Source organism: Callithrix jacchus, chromosome 7 (assembly GCF_049354715.1).
Source record: "Callithrix jacchus isolate 240 chromosome 7, calJac240_pri, whole genome shotgun sequence".
In the NCBI taxonomy this organism is placed as follows: Eukaryota; Metazoa; Chordata; class Mammalia; order Primates; family Cebidae; genus Callithrix; species Callithrix jacchus.
In genome coordinates, this window is record NC_133508.1 from 18,664,379 (window position 1) to 18,687,545 (window position 23,167).

Below are 23,167 nucleotides of genomic sequence, written 5' to 3' on the forward strand. Positions count from 1 at the left end.
AACATCAAATTTAATAAATGTAAATTAATAATTCAATGAACAATGGATGAATGTAATAACAAATGCTAAAAATGCCCACAATGTGAAAATTGTAAAATAATTGAAAGAATTCTTGTCACTGAAAGATAATCCTTTTTCTTTTAAAGTGCAATCCACTTATGGATAGTTTTAAAACACTATTTTTCCATGTATTATCTGGATTCAGAGCAGTCTACCTTAAACTTGTCAACAGTGTTTAATTCCTTGGAATTATTTGTGTGTGTGTGTGTGTTTGTGTGCATTTTGTTTTTTTAGGTCCATATTTTATCTCCTAAGAAAGATCTCTAAATGAACCATCTCGCACTTTGGATTTCTTTTTTCTTTGTGAATTTAGCTGATGCTGTGAGGGTGCTGAACAGTGAAAAATGTAGGATTTTTTTTTTTTTTTTTATGAGACAGATTCTCATTCTGTCACCCAGGCTGGTGCAGTGGCACAATCCTGGCTCACTGCAACCTCTGCCTCTTGGGTTCAAGAGATTCTCATGCCTCGGCCTTCCAAGTAGTTGGGATTACAGGCACCCACCACCATGCCCAGCATTGTTTTAAATTTTAGTAGAGATGAGGTTACGTTGGCCAGGCTGGTCTCAAACTCCTGACTTCAGGTGATCCATCCACCTTGGCCTCCCAAAGTGCTGGGATTACACGTGTGAGCCACCATGCCCAGCTGGATTTTTTTTTCTTTTTTTGAAGTGGTTAGATATCAGCCTAAAACTTTTAAAGAAATACATGTCTTTGACAAATTATGGTGGCTCACACCTGTAATTCCAGCACTTTGATATGCCAAGGTGGGTGGATAGGTTAAGCCCAGGAGTTTGAGGCCAGCCCAGGGAATATAGCAAGACCTCATCTCTACTAAAAAAGTTTTTTAAAAGAAATATATATCTTAATTTTAGGTGCATAATTTAAAAATACATAGAAAATGTACTAACCAGAAAAAAAAAAAAAGATTAAACAAATGAGTCGGGAATGAGTCCCGAAGATGAGCAGTTTGAGAAACAGCATACTGATAATGGGCACCCAGCAGTGCTTGTTGATTAAATGATGATCATTTTCATCTTCCACTGATGAGGCTGCTGAATAGCTGCAGCTGCTTTTCATTTCCCCCAGCAAAACAAGAGGAAATGGATGGTGGAGATGGTGGAGACAGCTTCCTGACACATAGTGCCTGGAAACTCATGGGAGCTGGGGGAGGGGAGGAAAAAGTGACTAACAAATAGATGACAAAAGAGAGAGCAGTAGCAGAGAAAGACTTAAAAGACCCCAAACCACTCCTACTCCTGGCACCTGCCAAATGGTACCCATCCTCCTGTGTTGACCCCATTGAGTGTCTTAGGCCATGAGAATAGCCCAGCTGCAGCCTATGAACAACTTCTTGGTTATTCTGTGTCTACCTATCCTGGAAAATTCACTCTAGAAGATAATGGAATCAGAACTGATATGTCTGACTAGCAGTTACTTAAATTTATCATGGCACTGATAATAGCCAGTAAAGCTTGCAAATGATTTAGCAGAAAACAGGTTAGTTAGGATGCTTTAGAACTAGAGTGCTGATGACATTTAACTCTACTTCCTATAACATAATATAGTCATAGAAAAAAACTGACATTTTAATTGCTATGATTATTTTGGGAAATTGGATGGCCAAAGTTGCTTTGAAATTCAGCTTGAGAATTAATAAATAAATTAGAAAACCTTCCATTAAAAGTTATTGACAAGGATTTATTTTAAACAATAAAATAATATTAATCAAAGTAAAGCTGTAAAGTTAAAATTATTGCTGCTAAACAAAAGCCTAAAATATCCTTTTAGATATTTAGATAGTTAGATATCAACTCAACTATCTAACTATTGCATTGAGATGATATCTTTTATATTAATCATGGAAATATGTTTCAGGTGGATACATTGAGACCTATACTCATAAGTTATGATTATACAAATGAACACAACTTCCCCAACTGATTGATGAAAATTAGCATAACAACTTTACACTCACATGTTCTATTTTTTTTCAATGATCAAGATTGTGCTTAGGAATTGAAGAAGCTGTGGGGAGAACAGTTTAGTGAGAAACATGTATACAGAAAACTCTTAACACTATCTTATAATTGTGGGACTTAGGTTAGTTTTTCTTTGCTTTTCACTTGAAGTCTTTGAGGGGTACATGAGGTCACTGTGAAGCCTGTATTTATTGGTCAAAAGATCACAATCTGCAAATCAAGTGAAAGGAGAAGAGGATCATCTTGGCAATGTCATTCATTCTCCAAGGCACTGGAAACATCTGCTGGGGCTGGCATCAGGCCAGCCAGAGACTTCTCCAAAAGCAAAGTTGGATGACAACTTTCAGGAGGAAGAGACTAAACCACTTAGGGAGATTCTTACATGTTGTGACATTTCCCTCATTTTCTACACAAAGGATCTTCACAATCCTTTGGCAACTAATTTTATTTTACCCCTAAATAATCATACGTCAAGCATTCGTGATGGAACTCCCAGTCATGTGAATTAGATAGATATTGATCTATATTCTTTAACTCTTTTTTATTAAGACAAGTTTATTTTTCAGCCATGACATCTTAAACCTTCAATGACTTTAACTTTGTCCCATTTTTGTTGTGATATTTGGATTTAGGATTTTTAGCATGACAAATACTTATAAAAAATCAATAATGCTCTTTATAGAATTTCAGAACAGAATGATCACATTTTTTTTTTTTTGAGACGGAGTTTCGCTCTTGTTACCCAGGCTGGAGTGCAATGGCGCGATCTCGGCTCACCGCAACTTCCACCTCCTGGGTTCAGGCAATTCTCCTGCCTCAGCCTCCTGAGTAGCTGGGATTACAGGCATGCGCCACCGTGCCCAGCTAATTTTTTGTATTTTTAGTAGAGATGGGGTTTCATCTTGTTGACCAGGATGGTCTCAATCTCTAGACCTCGTGATCCACCCGCCTCGGCCTTCCAAAGTGCTGGGATTACAGGTGTGAGCCACCGCGCCCGGCCCAATCACATTTTAAATCTATATTGATTGTTTTGGTTTTAACCTCATTTGTTATTGAAGTTTTGCTGGAATTTCATGACATTTCATGGTGAAAATGATTATACACAGGTACCAAATGTCAGGAGCAAGTCTAACCTCTTGGTTATAATTTGTAATTCTTTAACTATGTAGATCATTTTCACTCCCAGTACAGTGACTGATCTTTAATGGAAGCACCTAGAATGTTCTTGATGACACCAGTAAAATAGAAGCAGTTTAAAATTTTTGTCATTTAAAAATATTCAATTTAATCACTGTTAGATGTCTATAAATAGGCTACCATATTTCCAGTAATATGATGCAGGTGGCATGGTGAATTATTTGTAACAGTAAAGGCAGCTTTGTAAGATAGAGCATAGTAACAGACCTATCTCAATTTTATTTTTGTAACTCCCAAGAGATAAAATGTGTAATATTTCCACAAAAGAATGCAGTCATATTCACAACGTAAAGAGTAGATTACACAGCTGAAAACTAACAAGATAAAATGTAGTTGGCATCTAAGTGTACAGCATACAGGTCAGGTGAACACTCACGAGGACTATCTTTCATGATGGTAATCATGTCAAGGGAAGTAGAGCCCTGTTGATAAAGCAGAGTGCCTTCCGTTCCTGATACCTGCCTGACCTTTGGAAAGCAACCCTTGCATACACTACCGTGTGTTTCTTCCTGTTTAGAGCCAAATGATGAACTGTGGATTGGCTTAAATGACATTAAGATTCAAATGTACTTTGAGTGGAGTGATGGGACCCCTGTAACATTTACCAAATGGCTTCGTGGAGAACCAAGCCATGAAAACAACAGACAGGAGGATTGTGTGGTGATGAAAGGCAAGGTAAAGGCACTTGAATTACTGGTATTTGTAATGCAAGCCATGGGGGATTTTTCCTTCTGTCCCACTCACTTACATATGTTTGTTTAGATTGTTTTTGTTCTACATGAATTGGCATGGATCAAAGGTGAACCAAAATTCAGATCTGATTTCTTGAATATCTCTCAATTGTCTGGGAAAGTGAAATTTTCAAGAGGATCACTGAGGCACTGGACAGAAACTTTTGGTTCAAGGATGAAATTGGCCAATAACTAATATTCATATTGTTGCTATGGCACTATATATATGTATATAAAATGTTAACTTAAATTTATCATGGCACTGATAATAGCCAGGAAAGCTTGCAAATGATTTAGCAGAAAACACGTTAGTTAGGATGCTATAGATCTAGAGTGCTGTATTTATATATATTTATATATATATATATATAAAATGTTCCATATATATATAGTGCCATAGGAACAATATATAGTGCCATATATATAATGGTATGTGTATACACACACACAAACACACACACACACACACCCCAAAGCTCTTATTTGATCTATCAAGCCATATATATATGATTATGTATATATGTCAAAAGTGATTATAAGCCATATATGATTACATATATGCAAACAGAGATATATATGTGTGTGTATATATATATATGTAAAAAGAGATTGTAGCCCCATATATATGTGCCATATCTAGATAGATAGATATAGATATACACACACATATACATATATATGTGTCTTGATTGGTCAAATGAGAACTTCAGTTCTGCCTTCAACTGGTTGCTTTACGTAGCTGCAGACCTGCTTAGAACTACTCTGGCTTAGGCCTGAAATCTGTACTTGGGGAGCTACATTCCTTTTTTTTCAGTTTACATGGAAATATCATATGAAATGCTTGCTTCTATGATTTAAATATGACCTTAGTAATTGAAAAATGTCATCAAGTTTATCCTTTATTAATAGATGACAAACACAGTGATTAAGAGGCTGGGTTTTGCTGTGTGACTGACTCTTATTTGCAAAATGGGAATAAGAACTGTACTTGGCTCACCTGTGTTTATGAGATGTCTTTTTTTGGTTGTTTTTTAAGACAGAGTCTTGCTCTGTCATGCAGGCTGGAGTACAGTGGCACAATCTCAGCTCATTGCAGTCTTGACCTCCTGGGTTCAGGCCTCCCAAGTAGCTGTGACTATAGGTGTGCGCCACAACACCTGTCTAATTTTTTGTGTTTTTGGGAGAGATGGGGTTTTGCCATGTTGCCCAGGCTAGTCTTGAACTCTTAAGCTCAAAAGATCCATCTGCCTCAGCCTCCCAAACTGTTGAGATTACAGGCATGAGCCGCTGTGCCAGGCCCAGGATACAAGTATTAGATAATGCATATATGGTACACAATTCCCCAGCCCATATTCATTGTTCTATAATTTTTGTCATTATGATTGTTTATTTTTGTCACTGTGGCTATTATTTTTGTCATTGTGGTTGTTTTTATTGTGATGGAGTTTGAGAACATACTAGGTGTTAACTATCCAAGGAATAGACAGAAGAAACCAGAAAGCAGCATATTTAGAAGAGGTGAAAGGTCAAGCGGCTGACAAACTTAGAGGCGGAAGAATGCGTAGAAACTGAGGTTCAAGAAACATGAACCTGCCTCAGAGGGGCAAGACCAAAGTGGCAATCTATAAATATTACTCAGACTGAAAGCTTAAGTAGATTGCAGTGGGCTGAGACCAAGTAGGAGTTGAGGAGTTAAAGACAGGCAATATGGAAAACATTTTTTTGAGACGGTTAGCAGCGGAGGGAAGGAGAGAAGTCCTGTTAAATAAAATCTCAAAGGAAATGGGAGGGGATGGAATCTGAAACTCAGCGGAAGGCTGAGCCTCAGATCCAGGAGAACACTCATCAGCAGAAACAGGACGAAGGGAGGAAAGATGACTGTGGCTTCATGTTTGTTTTCAAGTTTGGTGTGTTGAGTGCAGGAGATTTTTCTGGAGGTTTTATATGAACTTGATTAATTTGAAGGCAGAGCTGAATGCAAAGATTGATGAAAGGCTGCATGCAAACCTCTTGTGAGCACCATTGTCTAAAGACTTACAGATATTTTAAATTTCTCCTTGGATTCCTCTAAACAGTGGCTTGGACATCTCAGATATAAAATCATATTGGGGCGCCAGTCTCTTTTTGTGTGTTTGTAGCCGGAGTCAAAATGACTGTTTACGTGCGAACATGTCAATTTACCTTTCCTTTTGGTAGATGACATTTTCTCTTGATAATCTTGGGTCTCAATTATCTTTTTCTGAGGCACAGTTACAAGAAAATAACATCAAAGTCCAAAATTGGCTGGGCACAGTGGCTCATGCCTGTAATCCCAGCACTTTGGGAGGCCCAGGTGGGCAGATCACCTGAGGTCAGGAGTTCCAGACCAGCCTGGCCAACATGGTGAAACCCCATCTCTACTAAAAATACAAAAAATTAGCTGGCATGGTGGCAGGTGCCTGTAATCCCAGCTACTCGGGAGGCTGAGGCAGGAGAATCACTTGAACTTGGGAGGCGGATATTGCCATGGACCGAGATGGCTCCACTGCACTCCAGCCTGGGCAACAGAGTTAGACTCCATCTCCAAAAAAAAAAGTCCCCAAATGATAATTCTTTATTTTTTTTTCCTCTTTGCTCGCTGCAGGATGGGTACTGGGCAGATCGGGCCTGTGAGTGGCCTCTTGGCTACATCTGCAAGATGAGATCACGAAGTCAAGGTCCAGAAATAGTGGAAGTGGAAACAGGCTGCAAGAAAGTGAGTACAGCAGGTCCACCGTGACTCAAGCTCGGCACAGATGAGCTGACACCGTGGGCTTTATTTTTAAGCGTGAAAGTGCCTTGTTATTGCTGTAGCCAACTGTTTCCACTGTCTCGGTCTTCAGTGGTGTATTGTTAGTGTTTGATCTCACTGTTCTCCTTGAAGTTTTCTTTGGGGATTCTCCATAGTTAATAGGGAGGTACATATGGCCGGTGGCTCCTTTCAGAATGTCATGGGAAGTGGAAGAGAGAGAACAGGAACTAAAAATGGCCCATCAGAGGGAGCCTGGCTAAGCTGAAGGCAGGCCCTGGGAGAAGGTGTCATCCATAGTCTAGTCTGTCATGCCATGGGCTGCTAAGAACGTTTCTAGCAGATATCCCCAAGTTGCTGATAGCAAATGATTCTTAGTCATTTTTTCCCATTTATAATATTTCTGATGAGGTGTCTCCTGGAGAGGCTTCTTCTCAGTAGGTCACTGCAGTGAGGAGGTAGGAAATCCAGCCTCCAACTGGTACCCACGGCAACTCAGTGGCCCCTGTGAAATAGCTTTTTAAGGCACACAGAAACTATGAAAACACAGGGTTTATGGTTATCATTTTCCTGTTTGCTTGTGTCTTCTTCTTTTGTCCTTTCTCATTTTCTTTGAATAAAAATGAAGTAGAAAGTAATTTTCTTTCAAGAGTATTATTTTGTGGTCACATAATCTTACAACATATACCAGAAAGCTGATAGTTTGGTACCACATAAGTAAGCCATAAAAAATAGAGCAGATAACAGAAAATCATAGCATGGAACAGACACGGAGGATCTTGGCGATTTCACAGTTCCTCTTCTAAGTTTTGCATTCTGGAAACTTCAGCTCAGAGAAGCTATGTAGTTTTCTGATAGTCAACAGAGGCAAGGCTACATCCCAGGTCTCCACCGGGCACGGTGGCTCACGCCTGTAATCCCAGCACTTTGGGAGGCTGAGGCGGGCGGATCACAAGGTCAAGAGATCAAGACCATCCTGGCCAACATAGTGAAACCCTGTCTCTACTAAAATATGAAAAATTAGCTGGGCGTGGTGGCACGTGTCTGTAGTCCCAGCTGCTTGGGAGGCTGAGGCGGGAGAATTGCTTGAACCTGGGAGGCGGAGGTTGCAGTGAGTGGAGATCGCGCCATTGCACTCCAGTCTGGCGCCTGGCAACAAAACAAGACTCTGTCTCAAAAAAAAAAAAAAAAAAAAAAAAGAACCCAGGTCTCCTGTCCCTGGACCACTATCCTTTGTTTCATTTCCAGCGTATGAACATATCCTTTGCCTGGTCATACGCTTATACAAGGGAGTGTATATTACTGTAATTTTCTAAAATAACGAACCTTAAATTTTTATTACTTTTAATCCATCTGTTTTATTTTTTTCTACTTTCTGCACATCTACAGTCTTGACAATAATCCTGTTTGATCACTAGGATAATAAAAATAAAACAATAACAGTCCTTTATCAAGTACAATTATTACATTCTAATAGATTTACAGGGTGAATATTATAGTCCTGATTAAAATGATGAGGAAACTGAAACGCAAAGACTTTAAGAAATTTGACCACTTTAAAAACACCTGCTCAGGGCAGTGGCTTCCTAACCGAGCTGGGAAGACTAGGGAAGAAAAAAATCCACTCATAAAAAAGGAAGGTAATAAGACACTTTTTATCTGGGCCTGGGCATGTAGTGGTGCAAGGGATCTTTCTAAGAATTCAGAATCCCAGGCTTGTTGTTGCACAGACCTGGGATTTAATTTTCAATTCAGTGCTATTAGTGTGGGAAACTCTAAACCACGAAATCAACCTAAAGTGGTCATGAGTTGCTAATATTCCAGGGTGCCTGACATATAGAAATGTAAATCCTCATCATAAAGAAGTTTCATCATTCAAGCTGTGGGAACCCCACAGGTGAATCTGAAACCCCAAATTAGAAGACACACCACCAGGATCCTTGTATGGGGAAAATTTATAAATATGACATTTAAATAAATGTGTTTTAAAATGTTTACAAAAAAAGATAGAAATGAAACCATTGATTAGCCACCAAATTGTCTGAGAATATCTTAAATTTATCCTCACCCTGAATAATAGTTTAACTAGGTCAGTTTAGAATTCTAGATTGACAGTTGTTTCCTGACAGCGATTTACATATTATTTTATTATACTTTCTCCTGGCTCTTATATTTGCTACTGGAATTCCTGCTATCACACCAATTCTTCTTCTGTTTTGAAGTAGATATAAGTTCTCTCTGATTGATTTTAATATCTTCTCCTTGTCTTTAGCATTCTGCGGGTCTACTACATGTGTCTAGATTTGGAGTTATTTTATTTGCTGCCTTTGCTGCTCTGTGTGATTCTTTTTCTTTTTTTTTTTTTTTAGAGATGGAGTCTCCCTCTTTTGTCCAGGCTGGGTATTCACCATATTGGCCAGGCTGGTCTCAAACTCCTGACCTCATGATCCACCCACCTCGGCCTCTCAAAGCGCTGGGATGTAGGTGTGAGACATCTTGCTGGGCCTCAAAAGTGTGATTCTTTATTTTGAGGTTTCACAGCCATCTTTCAGTTCTTGAAACTGACCCATCGTTAGTTTTATTCACTGCTTCTGAAACTTCTGAAACTTATCATAGGTGGTTGTTCAACCTTCTCATTCTATTGTCTATGTTTTCCATTAACATGCTCTTTTCATCTCTCCCTACACTATGTTTTCTATCTTGCTATCTTTTTATCTTTTCATCCAATTTACTAATTTTCTATGAAACCCTGGTTACTGTATTTAATCTGATCATTGAGTTTTTAACTTCATTGCTATGTTTTTTAATAGACTTTCCATCCTTTGGTTCATATCCTCCTGTTTTTTGTGCATACATTTTAGATCTTTTGTTATTGGATTTATTCTTCCATTATGAAATCATCTCAACTGTGCTGTTTTTTTTTTTTTGAGAACTTTCAGAGTGTTTTATTATGTTCAGTTGTTGACTCTTCCTTAAAATGGGATATTTTCTTATATGGTTTGTTGTTGTTTTGGGACAGAGCCTTGCTCTGTTGCTCAGGCTGGAGTGCTGTGGCACGATCTCAGCTCACTGCAGCTTCTACCACATGGATTCAGGGAATTCTCCTGTCTCAGACTCCCAGGTAGCTGGGACTACAGGCATGCACCATCACACTCAGCTAATTATTGCCTTTTCAGTAGAGACAGGATTTCACCATGTTGGTCAGGCTGGTCTCGAACTCCTGACCTCAAGTGATCCACCCACCTCAGCCTTCCAAAGTGCTGGGATTACAGGTGGGAGCCACTGTGCCTGGCAGGTTTGTAGTTTTTGATTGTGAATTAGTGACCTCTCCATCCCCATCCTTCTCCCCAAAGGTCACAGTGTCTCTTGACCTGGTTGGTGGGCAGCATATTTCTGATGTTTGGTTTTGCATTCTACTTCTTGGAGTGCTTAAGAGATTCCCCTTTTATAGATTAAGTATGATCAATTTTTTTGCTGTGGATTCTCATCCAATGTAGATAGTGTAAACTTGGAACCGTCACTCATCTGCAGCACAAACTTGGTATTTGTTTTCGAACTCAGGAATTATTTTTCCTGGTACTCAGAACCCCAGGTAGATGATAAGACATCGTCATTTCTTGGTTCTGTGGGCAGAATGTTCTAGTTCTCCTTTAACCAAGGGCTTACAGGGATTAGTGGTGTCCTTTTTATATCAGGACCTCAGTTCCAACACCCTGCCTCAAGTGGGACAAAGGCAAAATATCATTCTGTATGAACAGTAACACCACTGCGCCTAGGACCTTAATCTAGGATCTGATATGTCCTTGGACAATAAAAATTTAGTTTGTGCATTTTCCATGTAGCTTTTAGTACTATACTAAATTTGGGTACCTGGAGATTTCCCCCTTCTTCCTCTCAAACTCTAGTATGGACTTATCATTTACTGTTAGGTTTTTATTTAGCATTTCTGTGTATTTTTTTTCCTGAGAGGTTTTCACTCTGTCACCCAGGCTCGAGTGCAGTGGTGTGATCATGGCTCACGGTAGCGTCGACCTCCTTGACTTAATCAATCCTCCTGCCTCAGCCTCCTGAGTAGCTGGGACTGTAGGCACATGCTATCATGCCTAGCTAATTTTATAAAATTTTCTGTAAAGACAGGGACTCACTCTGTTGCCCAAGCTGGTCTTGAACTCCTGGCCTCAAGCCATCCTCCCACGCTGGACTCCCAAAGTGCTGGGATTTGGGAGTCCAGCGTGGGACATGCCACCATGCCTGGCCATTTTTGTGTATTCGGAGTATGGGAGAAGGAGGAACCATGCCAACTCACGCTGCCTGAAGTTTGAAAAGTGCTCTCCTATGACCAAGTGATGTAGCTTTACACCCATCTTCTAGTATTGAGTTCCACAGGCAACTAGTCTTGCTCTTCCCCAGATTCTTTCCTGCGCTCACCTACTCTAAAACTGGTATCTTAGCCATTCTGTCAGTTTCCTCAGTGAACATTTCACAAATAGTTTCTGTTGCAGGATACATTAAAGTGGACAGAATGACTGCCCCCAATTATGTAGCATAATTTGTCATAAGATGAATGATGTACACCTGTTTCTTTTATTCATTTATGTATATAATTTTCATTGCATTTCAGTTTCTTCAGAGTTGTGTTCTTTAGACATTCCTATTGTTTATCCAATAGTTTTATGATAGAAAAAGTATTAAAATAATATTTTCTAAGGCTGAGCGCAGTGCCTCACGCCTGTAATCCCAGCACTTTGGGAGGCCAAGGCAGGCAGATCACTTGAGGTTAGGAGTTTGAGACCTGCCTGGCCAACATGGTGAAAACCCATCTCTACTGAAAAGACAAAAATATTTAGCTGGGTGTGGTGGCATGTGCCTGTAATCCCAGCTACTCTGGAGGCTGAGACAGAATTTCTTGAAACTGGGAGGTGGAGGTTGCGGTGAGCCAAGATTGCACCATTGCACTCTAGCCTGGGCGACAAGAGCAACACTCTGTCTCAAATAATAATTATGATAATAATAATAATTTATAATATATACGCATGAACTCCACTCATTTTTTCTTTGCTTGATGACATTAATAGGGCTGGAAAAGACATCACTTTTACTGCTATTTGATTGGACATACACTTTCAACATTTGCAGAAGCAAACCAAACTTGCAATAATGAGAAAGCTTACTTAACAACTGTTGAAGACAGGTATGTGACTATTTTAATTTCATTTAAAAATATGTAAAATAGAAAAAGTTTCAGAAAAGCCCATGTATCAACATGCTCTACATTTCTGAGTAAATTATGTGTGATGCTTGAGGTATGCTTTGTAAAGGTAGAAGCATTAACAATAATATTCTTACCTGGATTCTTTTTTTTTTTTTTTTGAGAGGGAGTTTCGCTCTTATTACCCAGGCTGGATTGCAATGGTGCGATCTCGGCTCACCACAACCTCCGTCTCCTGGGTTCAGGCAATTCTCCTCCCTCAGCCTCCTGAGTAGCTGGGATTACAGGCACGCACCACCCTGCCCAGCTAATTTTTTTGTATTTTTAGTAGAGACGGGGTTTCACCATGTTGACCAGGATGGTCTCGATCTCTTGACCTCGTGATCCACCCGCCTTGGCCTCCCAAAGTGCTGGGATTACAGGCTTGAGCCACCGCGCCCGGCCTGGATTCTTTATTGCAAACATTAGAAACTGTTTTTGCTACATTTAGTAATATAAAGCAACATTCAGAACAGTTTACAAGTAATAATCTAGTCAATGTAGTTTATAGGGCTTTTTTCTGATCCATTACATGCTGAATTTTTTAAAGCAGGAAAGTAACTAAAAGTTGCCAGCTCAAAATCACATTATCTTTATCACTCTCTCCACCAAAAAAGAAGGCAGAAGTTTACAAAATCATTCATTCATTCCATTCTTCCATTCTTTGCTTTGCTTTGCTTTGTTAGGTTAACAGACTCATAGATCAGGAAAATCACATGGGCATAGAGGAACTTACGTTGTTTTTTGTTTTTTTTTTTTTTTTATCTCTGGGGTCCCCTCTATTTTTAAGATTTATTTATTTACTCTTCACCTACTCTATGCAAAGCCCTGGATTAGCCACAGAAAAAAGTTTACAAATATTGAAAAGTGTCTGTTTCACTTGCAGTAAAGAAGTAAAAAAATTATGGAGTTTTAGTATAGTAAAGTTACATTTACTGAACTTTTGAGGCAGACCTAATAAAATGAAGGGGATACTGTTGATATCAAAAAATCTTTGGATAAAAATGAGAGTTGTCATAATATTTCATAGTCTTTATAAAAGAACTTTATTTCTATCCACATGCAACTTACATGTATAATTAAATATCTAATATATGGTAGTAGCACCCTGATATAATGCTAACATCTGAAACTCAGAATGTAGGTACTTTTTATCTTTTGTGAGGGAGGTGAGTTGTTTACCTTTAAGTACCATGAGAGCATATTCTGGTCTGCACTATAATCGATTTTTTGGTTTATTGGAGTATTATGTACATGATTTCATTATATTTTACATTTATTTTTCTTTATCTTCTGTAATGTTTACTCAGGAGTTCATTAACTCTTGTTAAATATGGTTTCAAGACATTTAAGAAAACTAAGTCAAGTTTGGAACTTTGAATTTTTTTGGTTTGTTTTGTTTAGGGAATGAAATTATTGAGACTATGGTCAAATAAAATGTTCTGTTGCTGTTAGGTTTCTCTATGTTCTCTTCTTGCTCTCTCTGAGGTCATCTACTATTCTCTCTGTTCCTGGAAACTTTAGACACCCATTTTTCTTTTTCTTAAAAGACAGATTTTTGCCTATTTTGCCGCTGACATTGTTTTATGTATGTCATTTTAGACACATTTTGGGTGCCTTGTCAACTGTATTTTATTGTTCCCAGATTAATGCCAAATACACAGACCCAGAATCCAAAGGGAGAGAAAGTGTTGGAATTCATGATTCTGCTTCTCATTCATTCTGGAGATTAAGTCTCTGCTTCTCTGTATTTCTTGATAATTTTCTCTTTTATTTTAGAGCTAAAATATGAGAGAATAAAATTGAGGGGGGAAATCCATGTAGATTATTCTATGAGTATTATCCTTGATAATGTTATTAACCTTGAACTTGCTTAATTAAGAATTGCGTAGAACTATTTGAAGAATGGACTGATTTTTTTTGTTTAAACACTGTATTTTAAAATTTAGTAGTTTTCTTCTTTGTATTCTTAAAATTCTCTGACATTACCGGTGAGGGCTAGAGGAAGATGTTTTGAATATCTCTGAATGATTTTGTATACTCAGCTGTATGGTATTTTTTCATCATGAGCTCATGTTTCCTTGGTGAAAATGTGTATAATTTAGATGACATACAAATATAACACGATATATTTGAATTACCAATTCAATTATATCTCAGACATAGAACTGAGATACTTTTCATGTTGCTAATTTTGAAAATTGGCATAAATGTTTCAAAAACTTAATTGAATGTTAATTCTTCTTTTTAAAGATATGAACAAGCCTTCTTGACGAGTTTCATTGGATTAAGGCCTGAAAAATATTTCTGGACAGGACTTTCAGATATACAAACCAAAGGGACTTTTCAGTGGACCATTGAGGAGGAAGTTCAGTTCACCCACTGGAATTCAGATATGCCAGGTATGGGCAGTGCCTCACCCTATGAATCCATTGGACTAAGTCTGTTATTCCTCTGGCTACCTCTCCAAATAGACTAGGAAGATTAATCTTGCTTTTAGTAACAGTTTATGTTTCATTCTCTTTTTGTTTTTCCCTTTCTTCCTTTATTTTAAAAAAATTTCCCAATAAGTTTACAGTACTCTAAAGAACAAGGAAGAAAAAAATTGCTAGGTTAATCTTGTTAGGTTATCTGGTACTGGTCTACTTAAACCCTATTCATGCAATTCTCAGTGGTCACAAATGTTTCACATGGTTGACTTATTTCTTTTTCTTTTGAGACAGAGTCTCACTTGGTTGCCCAGGCTGGAGTGCAGTGGCACCATCTTGGCTTACTGCAACCTCAGCCTCCCAGGTTCAAGCAATTCTCGTGCCTCAGCCTCCCGAGTAGCTAGGACCACAGGCATGTGCCACCACACCTGGTTAATTTTTTTCTTTTTGAGACGGAGTTTCTCTGTTGTTACCCAGGCTGGAGTGCAATGGCGTGATCTCGGCTCACCGCAACCTCCGCTCCTGGGTTCAGGCAATTCTCCTGCCTCAGCCTCCTGAGTAGCTGGGATTACAGGCATGTGCCACCATGCCCAGCTAATTTTTTGTTTTTGGTAGAGAGGGGGTTTCACCATGTTGACCAGGATGGTCTCGATCTCTTGACCTCGTGATCCACCCGCCTCGGCCTCCCAAAGTGCTGGGATTACAGGAGTGAGCCACCGCACCTGGCCTGGTTGATTTATTTCTGAAAACCTAAAACTATATTAAATGAACATAAAGCTTTTCAGCGCCACTGGGTGTTGAAATATTAGAGTGATTGGGTGGTGGAGCAAAGGACATTGTTCATGCAGAACTCATTATATCAGTATCTTCCACGTGCTACTGTGTTTCATCTTTCATGTGCCTTGGATTTTTATTTTGTCCTCATAAAAAACCCCTCATAAATGCCAGGTAAGCTTCCATATCTTCATTTAAAAGAAGGGGAGGCAGGGCATGGTGGCTCATGCTTGTAATCCCAACTCTTTGGGAGAAGGAGGCAGGCAGATCACCTGAGGTCAGGAGTTTGAGACCTGCCTGGCTCACATGGTGAAACTCCATCTCTACATAAAATACGATAATTAGCTGAGCACAGTTGTGCACCTGTAATCCCAGCTGCTTGGGAGGCTGAGGCAGGAGAATCGCTTGAACCTGGGAGGTGGAGGCTGCAGTGAGCTGAGCTTGTGTCACTGCACTCAAGCCTGGGCAACAAGAGCAGAAGAGAGGAACTAGAAACTGAGACTCAGGAAGTTTATGTGAGTAGAAAGCTTTCAGGCACGGATTTAGACTAATCTGTGTCACCCTCAAGTCCGTGCTACTTAGACTCACACCACCCTGCCTCTCTATATATTTTTTATTTACCTTCCCTAGTAAGATGTAAGTTATTTCTGAAATCATCTCTGAAAGATTCTTTGACTTTTTATACATGAATATCACCAGCACACAACATTATTTAATATGACAACACAGAGGAATTTCAACATCGTTTATAGCAAACATTACATTGTGCTTGGGTGAAAAGCTAAAAAAGAAATAATAGCTTGAATATATCAATTGAGTACCTGACCTAATATATCCTAATCTTCAGTGTTCTATAATTTGCATTCTCAGCTTTCAATAAGGAAAATGGATCAATAACCTAAATAGTGTGATTCTTGTTTGTGGGATTGTTGAACTTTCTGAAACATGGTAAGATTTCAGTTGATTTAAAAAATAACCGGATGGTATATTAACAGCTGAGTACATACTTTGAAAAAACATATCGGCAGGAGTGATAAGTCTTACTCTGTAAGTGAAACTGCTTAACTTTGCCTGTGGTGTCATCCAGCAGCAGGATTCTGAGGAGTTAGCCCTGGAATGTCCTCAGGAAATAACAATGGAAGGAACTGGAACAGAACTCAGTTGCAACCATTGTCATGGTATATCCTTGAGGGAAGGATGGTGGTGCCTCTTCAGGAAGGCTGGCCTCGGGTGGGTGCAGTGGCTCACGCCTGTAATCCCAGCACTTTGGGAGGTCAAGGCGGGTGGATCACGAGGTCAGGAGTTCAAGACCAGCCTGGCCAAGATGGTGAAACCCTGTCTCTACTAAAAATGCAAAAGTTAGCCAGGCGTGGTGGCAGTAGCCTGTAATCCCAGCTACTCAGGAGACCAAGGCAGGAGTATTTCTGAATCCTGGAGGCGGAGGTTGCAGTGAGCCGAGATCACCCCACTGCACTTCAGCCTGGGCAACAGAGCAAGACTCTGTCTCAAAAAAAAAAAAAAAATAGAAATTAAGGCTGGACTCTTTGGCTGAGTTTTTACAGCTTCAGGAAGAGTGGGCAAGGATCCTGAAGCCTGAGTCTGAGCATCAGGTCAACTAACAGATTCTGAAGGTTTAGGGGATGCCACAGTCTCTAGTCACCTGCCCGACAGGTACCAGGTTTTAACTCCATGCTGCAAAGAGAAGGAGACAATCAAGAATCAGAGAAAACCTTTAAGGTGTCAGGAAATCAGAGATTTCGGAGAAAATATTCTAAAAAATGTGTACCTTCCCAGAACTTACTTACTTACTTTCTTTTTCTTTTCTTTTCTTTCTTTTTCTTTTCTTTTCTTTCTCTTTCTTTCTTCTTTCCCCTTTCTTCTTTCTCTCCTTCCTTCCTTCCTTCCTTCCTTCCTTCCTTCCTTCCTTCCTTCCTTCCTTCCTTCCTTCTCCCTCTCTCTCTCTCTCTCTCTCTATCCCCCTTTCTGTCTCTTTCTTTCTTTCATCTCATTCTGTCCAGCAGGCTGAAGTGCAGTGGTGTGATCTTGGTTCACTACAACCTCTGCCTTCTGGGTTCAGGTGATTCTCCTGCCTCAGTCTCCTGAGTAGCTGGGATTACTGGTGCACGCCACCACACTTGGCTAATATTTTTTGTATTTTTAGTAGGGACTGGGTTTTGCCTTGTTGATCAGGCTGGTCTCGAACTCCTGATTTTGTGATCTGCCCACCTCAGCCTCCCAAAGTACTGGGATTATAGGTGTGAGCCACCGTGCCTGGCCTTCATGAATGATTTGTAAGCACTTCATGTTCTTTAGAAGTTTAATAATAAAAAAATAACCACATCATAGCAGCAAGGACTCCTGATGCTTTCAGAGCTCTTAGTTAATTGCTATTTGGAAATAACCTTGACTCTAAGATAGAATTATAAGCTCTTAAGCTCAGTGCATCCTCATTTTGTTTTATGTACTTTTTTGCTTATTAAAGCTGGCATTCCTTATAACTCTATGAGGCAGGTCTTAGTGTTTGCATTTGAAGAGGAGAAAGCAAGTTCGGAGTGTTTGAGTAACTTACCTAAAATCTCTAGTTGAGGCGTGTCTCATTTTGAAATCTGTGAGAAACTTTGGTCCTGGAAAACCTATGTGGATCTTAGTGGAAGAAAAAGAATCTTAAAGAATTAAAACAGGCCGGGCGCGGTGGCTCACGCCTGTAATCCCAGCATTTCGGGAGGCCGAGGCGGGCGGATCATGAGGTTAAGAGATCGAGACCATCCTGGTCAACATGGTGAAACCCCGTCTCTACTAAAAATACAAAAAATTAGCTTGGCATGGTGGCACGTGCCTGTAATCCCAGCTACTCAGGAGGCTGAGGCAGGAGAATTGCCTGAACCCAGGAGGCGGAGGTTGCGGTGAGCCGAGGTCGCGCCATCGCACTCCAGCCTGGGTAACAAGAGCGAAACTCCATCTCAAAAAAAAAAAAAAAAAAAAAAAAAGAATTAAAACAGAAAGAAGGAAGAAAACCAGAAAGGGGTGGAAGGGAAGAAGGAAGGAAGGAGGGGGGGAAAAAAAAGGAGGGAGGAAGGAACAAAAGGAGGAAAGGAGAGAGAGAAACATTAAATTACTGTATTTGCCATTATGGTGAATGTGATAATATAAAAATATCCTATTGTTAAATGCCTGTGTGTGGGGCACTTTGTCAGATGTTAGAAATATAGAATGTTACAACCCCTCCTACATTTGAGATCATAATTAGGTTGGAATTATAGACCACACAAATAAAAATCAAACTGATTGAAAAATAGCACAGACCAGTTGCTGAATGCCCGACACGGCCAGCTGCATCTCCAGCTGCATCATCCACCTGCAGGCTTCACCACATCTGTGATGCTCAGTTCTGAGTGCCTTCTGTGAGCACAGCAGGCCTTCAGCAGGTACCTGTTGAGTGTATTCTCCTTTATGTATTTATTACAGGGCGAAAGCCAGGGTGTGTTGCCATGAGAACCGGGATTGCAGGGGGCTTATGGGATGTTTTGAAATGTGATGAAAAGGCAAAATTTGTGTGTAAGCATTGGGCAGAAGGAGTAACCCGCCCACCGGAGCCCACAACAACTCCCGAACCCAGATGTCCGGAGGATTGGGGCACCAGCAGTAGGACGAGCTTGTGCTTCAAGGTGAGTATCAATTATGAAGCTGATAAGAGAATTTGGAGTATACTTCGTCTAAAGAATCACCGAAGGACATAAACAAACAAACAAAAACCAAAACGCTCTGCCCAGCCTCCACCTGTAGACATTTAGAAATTCTGGTTTGATTGACCTGGGCATCAGTTGTTTTAGAAGACTTTCTTGGGTGGATGCATTTAGACCCACAAACACAACTCACAGAAGATTTTTTTCTCACCGCTCTGCCACTATTACCTCTCTGCTTCCCTCCTGTCTCCCAGGCTTTCTAGACCTCCCTTCCTCCTTCCTTCTCTCCCTTCCTCCCTCCTTCCCTCTATCTCTCTCCCCTTCTCTTTCTCTTCTGGGGTCTTGCTCTGTCATCTAGGCTGGGTAAAGTGCCACAGTCCTGGCTCACTACAGCCTCAAAGTTCTGGGCTCAAGTGATCCTCCCACCTAAGCCTCCCAAGTAGCTACAAGTATGAACCACCATGCCCAGCTAAGTTTTTAAATCTTATGTAAAGATGGGGTCTTACTATGTTGCCCAGGCTAGGCTTAAGCTCCTGGCATCAACTGATCCTCCCATACAGACCTCCCAAAGCTCTGGGATTATAGACATGAGTCACTGCACCCAGCCTCTTTTTGTCTTGAGAGAAATTTCTGTTTCCTGTCATGCTATTCTATTGCAAGTCGTTTTTTTTTTTTTTGCCATGCTCTTAGAGCCCAAGTTTTAGCTAACAAAATTGATAAAGTAATCTACAATCATGCCACATAGGTATTCCAAAGAGAATACTCCCTTTTTCTGATTTAAACCCTGATGATTTTAATGATGGATTAAGGAAAGAAATGATTGGTTGGGGCACTTGGCTTTTCAGTGCCCATTAAATGACAATTCGATATTCTACCACTATTTAACACATTCATAGGTTGGGCCATCCATTTTCTCCTTATGCAATCAAATTCACAAAACAAAACAAGGAAGAAACCCAGAAACTAACAAACAAAAACCACAGTGAATTAAGGATTGGGGTCTTTTTCTCTCTGTCTTTTGTAAGTCACACCCTTTCTAGAGAAGGTTAGACTTAGCCAAATACAGAAATGTACCTACCGTATTAGTCCATTCTCGCACTGCTATAAAGATACTACCCAGGACTGGGCAATTTTAAAAAGAAAGAGTTAATTGACTCACAGTTCCACATGGTTGGGGAAGCCTCAGGAAACTTACAATTAAGGCAGATGGGGAAGCAGGCACCTTCTTTACAAGGGTGGAGGAGAGAAGAGCATTTGAGAGCCTCGGAGAAGCTACCACTTATGAAACCGTCAGGTCTTGTGAGAAATCATTCACAAGGACAGCATGAGGGAAGCTGCCTTCATAACCCAGTCACTTCCCTCCCTCAATATGGGGGTCACAGGCCCTTCCCTGACATGTGGGGATTACAATTTGAGATGAGATTTGGGTGGGGACACAGAGTCAAACTATATCACCTGCCTACTGCTTAGTGATACTGTTCTCCACTAGTCCTTCTCTCTGGGCTTCTTCCATCCAATCCCTTTGAATGGTGTATGGTCATGGCATGCCCTGTAAGACAGTTTGGCAAGGCTCATGAAGAATTTGCAACAGGATGAGGCTGTGGAGTCTTTTCTAACACAAGAGGAGTGTGGTTAGTTGAGCTGGTCACTCCCACTAATAGATATAGGAAGCTGTGAAATCTTCAATCCAGATTGGCCGTCAGACTTAGTAACATAATTTACTAGAAGATGATGTATTGGGTTAAGACAGAGGAGATTTGTAAATGGATTATTTAAGGACTGACACAAAGAAAATCAGGTATTTTATTGTTACCTCTGGAAACTTTTGAGTTACTCCATGAAGGCCAGATTCACCTATTCCTAGCCTTCATCTGAGGATGTTAAGCTGTGGAGGTTTATTGCAGTTTTTTGAGAGAATCAGTAGTTTTATCCAGAGCTGAGAAGTGAAAAGGGGCTTCTGCAGAGAGAATTTCCAGGTCTATGTTCAACAAATCATTATGTGTTTGACTAGAAATTAGGTGGTTTTAGAGGTACTTGGGCTAAGGTTTGTTTGGAAATATGTAGACCACCTTTATAAATATCAAGGTGTGAGAATTATTAGTGAAATTCAGTTGATAGTAAATTTATTTAAGAAAGTAAAATCTTATAGTCTAGCAAGTTGAGGTATCATAGGTGTCTTAGAATATACTGATGTGTGGATACTTACTTAAACGCCTTTGTCCAGATAGCTTGAGTCAAATTAGGGTCAAGGTGAAGGTTGTCTTCGGCTACGTAATGACAACTTGGGCAACCATGGATGTTGGAAGCAAATTCTTCTTCCCACAAGCCTGTGATATGGGGGCCATGACTCATGAGGGGTAATGCATGGGAATTAGAAAAGTCAGTGGCCACAAATACCTCTTTTACTATTTCCATACTGGTGAGTGTGTCCCAGATGGTCACGGGTTGACTGCATTTCACTGTTCTCTCTGCAGTCCTCTGAATAATATGGCACAATTCCTATATTATATAATCTTTTAAATTTAAATTTAGCTCATAACTCCCTGCCAGATGGGTGTCTGTGGTTGCATGTGCTTTAATAGTTGTTAAAATGTACAGCCATATGAAAAATATAAGGCAGTACTGAAGGACATTACCAAGAAAATGTTGAAACATTGCTACGTTATTCATTGTTTAAGCTAAACACAGTAACACGCTATGCACAATTTTAAGAAAGTTACTTTCCTTACAATTCTTCTTATTCATGTTTACTTTCTCTGTATCAAAAGCTTCTTTCATTTTTTCCCATCTCAATGCCACTTTTTACACTTAACCAAGTTAATACTGTCTTCCAGAAAGAGCTGTGTACCTAACCCATGTGCCTAAAGCTCCTAAGACTTTCATCTAATGTCTCTTGTGTCATAAAATAATTTTATTTTCTAAAATTTTCTCAACAAAATAATCCCCCAGGTTATATCACCCAAATATTCACTCATAAATTGATTTTAAAGCAAAAGAATTACATTGTTTTGGGTCATTGAAATGTCTTGCTTTTCTGTAAATGAACTGTTATCAAAAGTAAATAATAGTTTCTCTTAATTTGAGAAACTACAAAGTATAAAATAATTTTTGTAACCATGTCATCTTCAGCTATTTGCAAAAGGAAAACATGAGAAGAAAACGTGGTTTGAATCTCGAGATTTTTGTCGAGCTCTGGGTGGAGACCTAGCTAGCATCAGTAGCAAAGAGGAACAGCAAACAATATGGCGGTTAATAACGTAAGTGTCGTTTTTATGGACTACGCCTTTTGGTTATCTAGTTGGTGCTTATGAAGTTGAGAAAATTTGTCTGTTTCCAAAATTGTTGGCTCAGGATGCTAGTTTGGGCACCTGTATCATCTCCCAAATCTGTGAGCCCTGTTTGATCTGGTTTCACTTTCAAATCCTTTGATTTTATAAGTGTAAATTCTGCGATGACTTGCTTTATAAAAGTACAAGATGCTCAATACATATTTGTCTTTCAATGCTATCCAACTATTTACTCTCAAGCAGTGGCCTGTTTTTAAGTTATTTGTGGAGGTTTATTGCAGTTTTTTGAGAGAATCAGTAGTTTTATCCAGAGCTGAGAAGTGAAAAGGGGCTTCTGCAGAGAGAATTTCCAGGTCGATGTTCAACAAATCATTATGTGCTTGACTAGAAATTAGTTGGTTTTAGAGGTACTTGGGCTAAGGTTTGTTTGGAAATATATAGACCACCTTTATAAATATCAAGGTGTGAGAATTACTGGTGAAATTCAGTTGATAGTAAATTTATTTAAGAAAGTAAAATCTTATAGTCTAGCAAGTTGAGGTATCATAGGTGTCTTGGAATATATTGCCAAAACTTGTATCTATCGTATAAGTCTTCTCTTTAGCTGTTAAATCTCTTTACTTGGGTACTACTAATTTAGGTTTTGGAGGTAACTTTCAAATGTGGTTAGCCCTCATAAGTTACTGAACTTGTTTCATGTAACAATGTATGCTTTCCTTATGTTTTGGATTTCACAGAGCTAGTGGAAGCTACCATGAACTGTTTTGGTTGGGATTGACATACGGAAGCCCTTCAGAAGGCTTTACTTGGAGTGATGGTTCTCCTGTGAGTAATTTGCCTTACTATATTACTTTCTTACTTTATCATGTATTTATTTTTGTGTTATCTTTTTATTTAATCCAAACTTTTAGTAAGACAGGCCGTTATGATAGCCACTATCCTGCCCTGATACAGTTCAGTTCTGTTCATTCAAAGAATAGTGATGATTGACCGGATAAAAGAAAAGAAAGAA

The 23,167-nt window shown here is 39.5% G+C and overlaps 1 protein-coding gene across 1 annotated transcript in view; it reads left to right on the forward strand.

The window, feature by feature from the left end:
- The window catches only part of MRC1 (mannose receptor C-type 1), a 107,479-nt gene that overhangs the window by 41,598 nt on the left and 42,714 nt on the right, over positions 1–23,167 (forward strand). Inside the window, exons 8-14 of the mRNA XM_008999998.4 lie at positions 3,754–3,911; positions 6,591–6,701; positions 11,810–11,925; positions 14,236–14,384; positions 18,651–18,850; positions 21,998–22,125; positions 22,893–22,980. Coding sequence (XP_008998246.3) covers positions 3,754–3,911; positions 6,591–6,701; positions 11,810–11,925; positions 14,236–14,384; positions 18,651–18,850; positions 21,998–22,125; positions 22,893–22,980 — 950 coding nt within the window. The remainder of the gene's footprint in view (positions 1–3,753; positions 3,912–6,590; positions 6,702–11,809; positions 11,926–14,235; positions 14,385–18,650; positions 18,851–21,997; positions 22,126–22,892; positions 22,981–23,167) is intronic.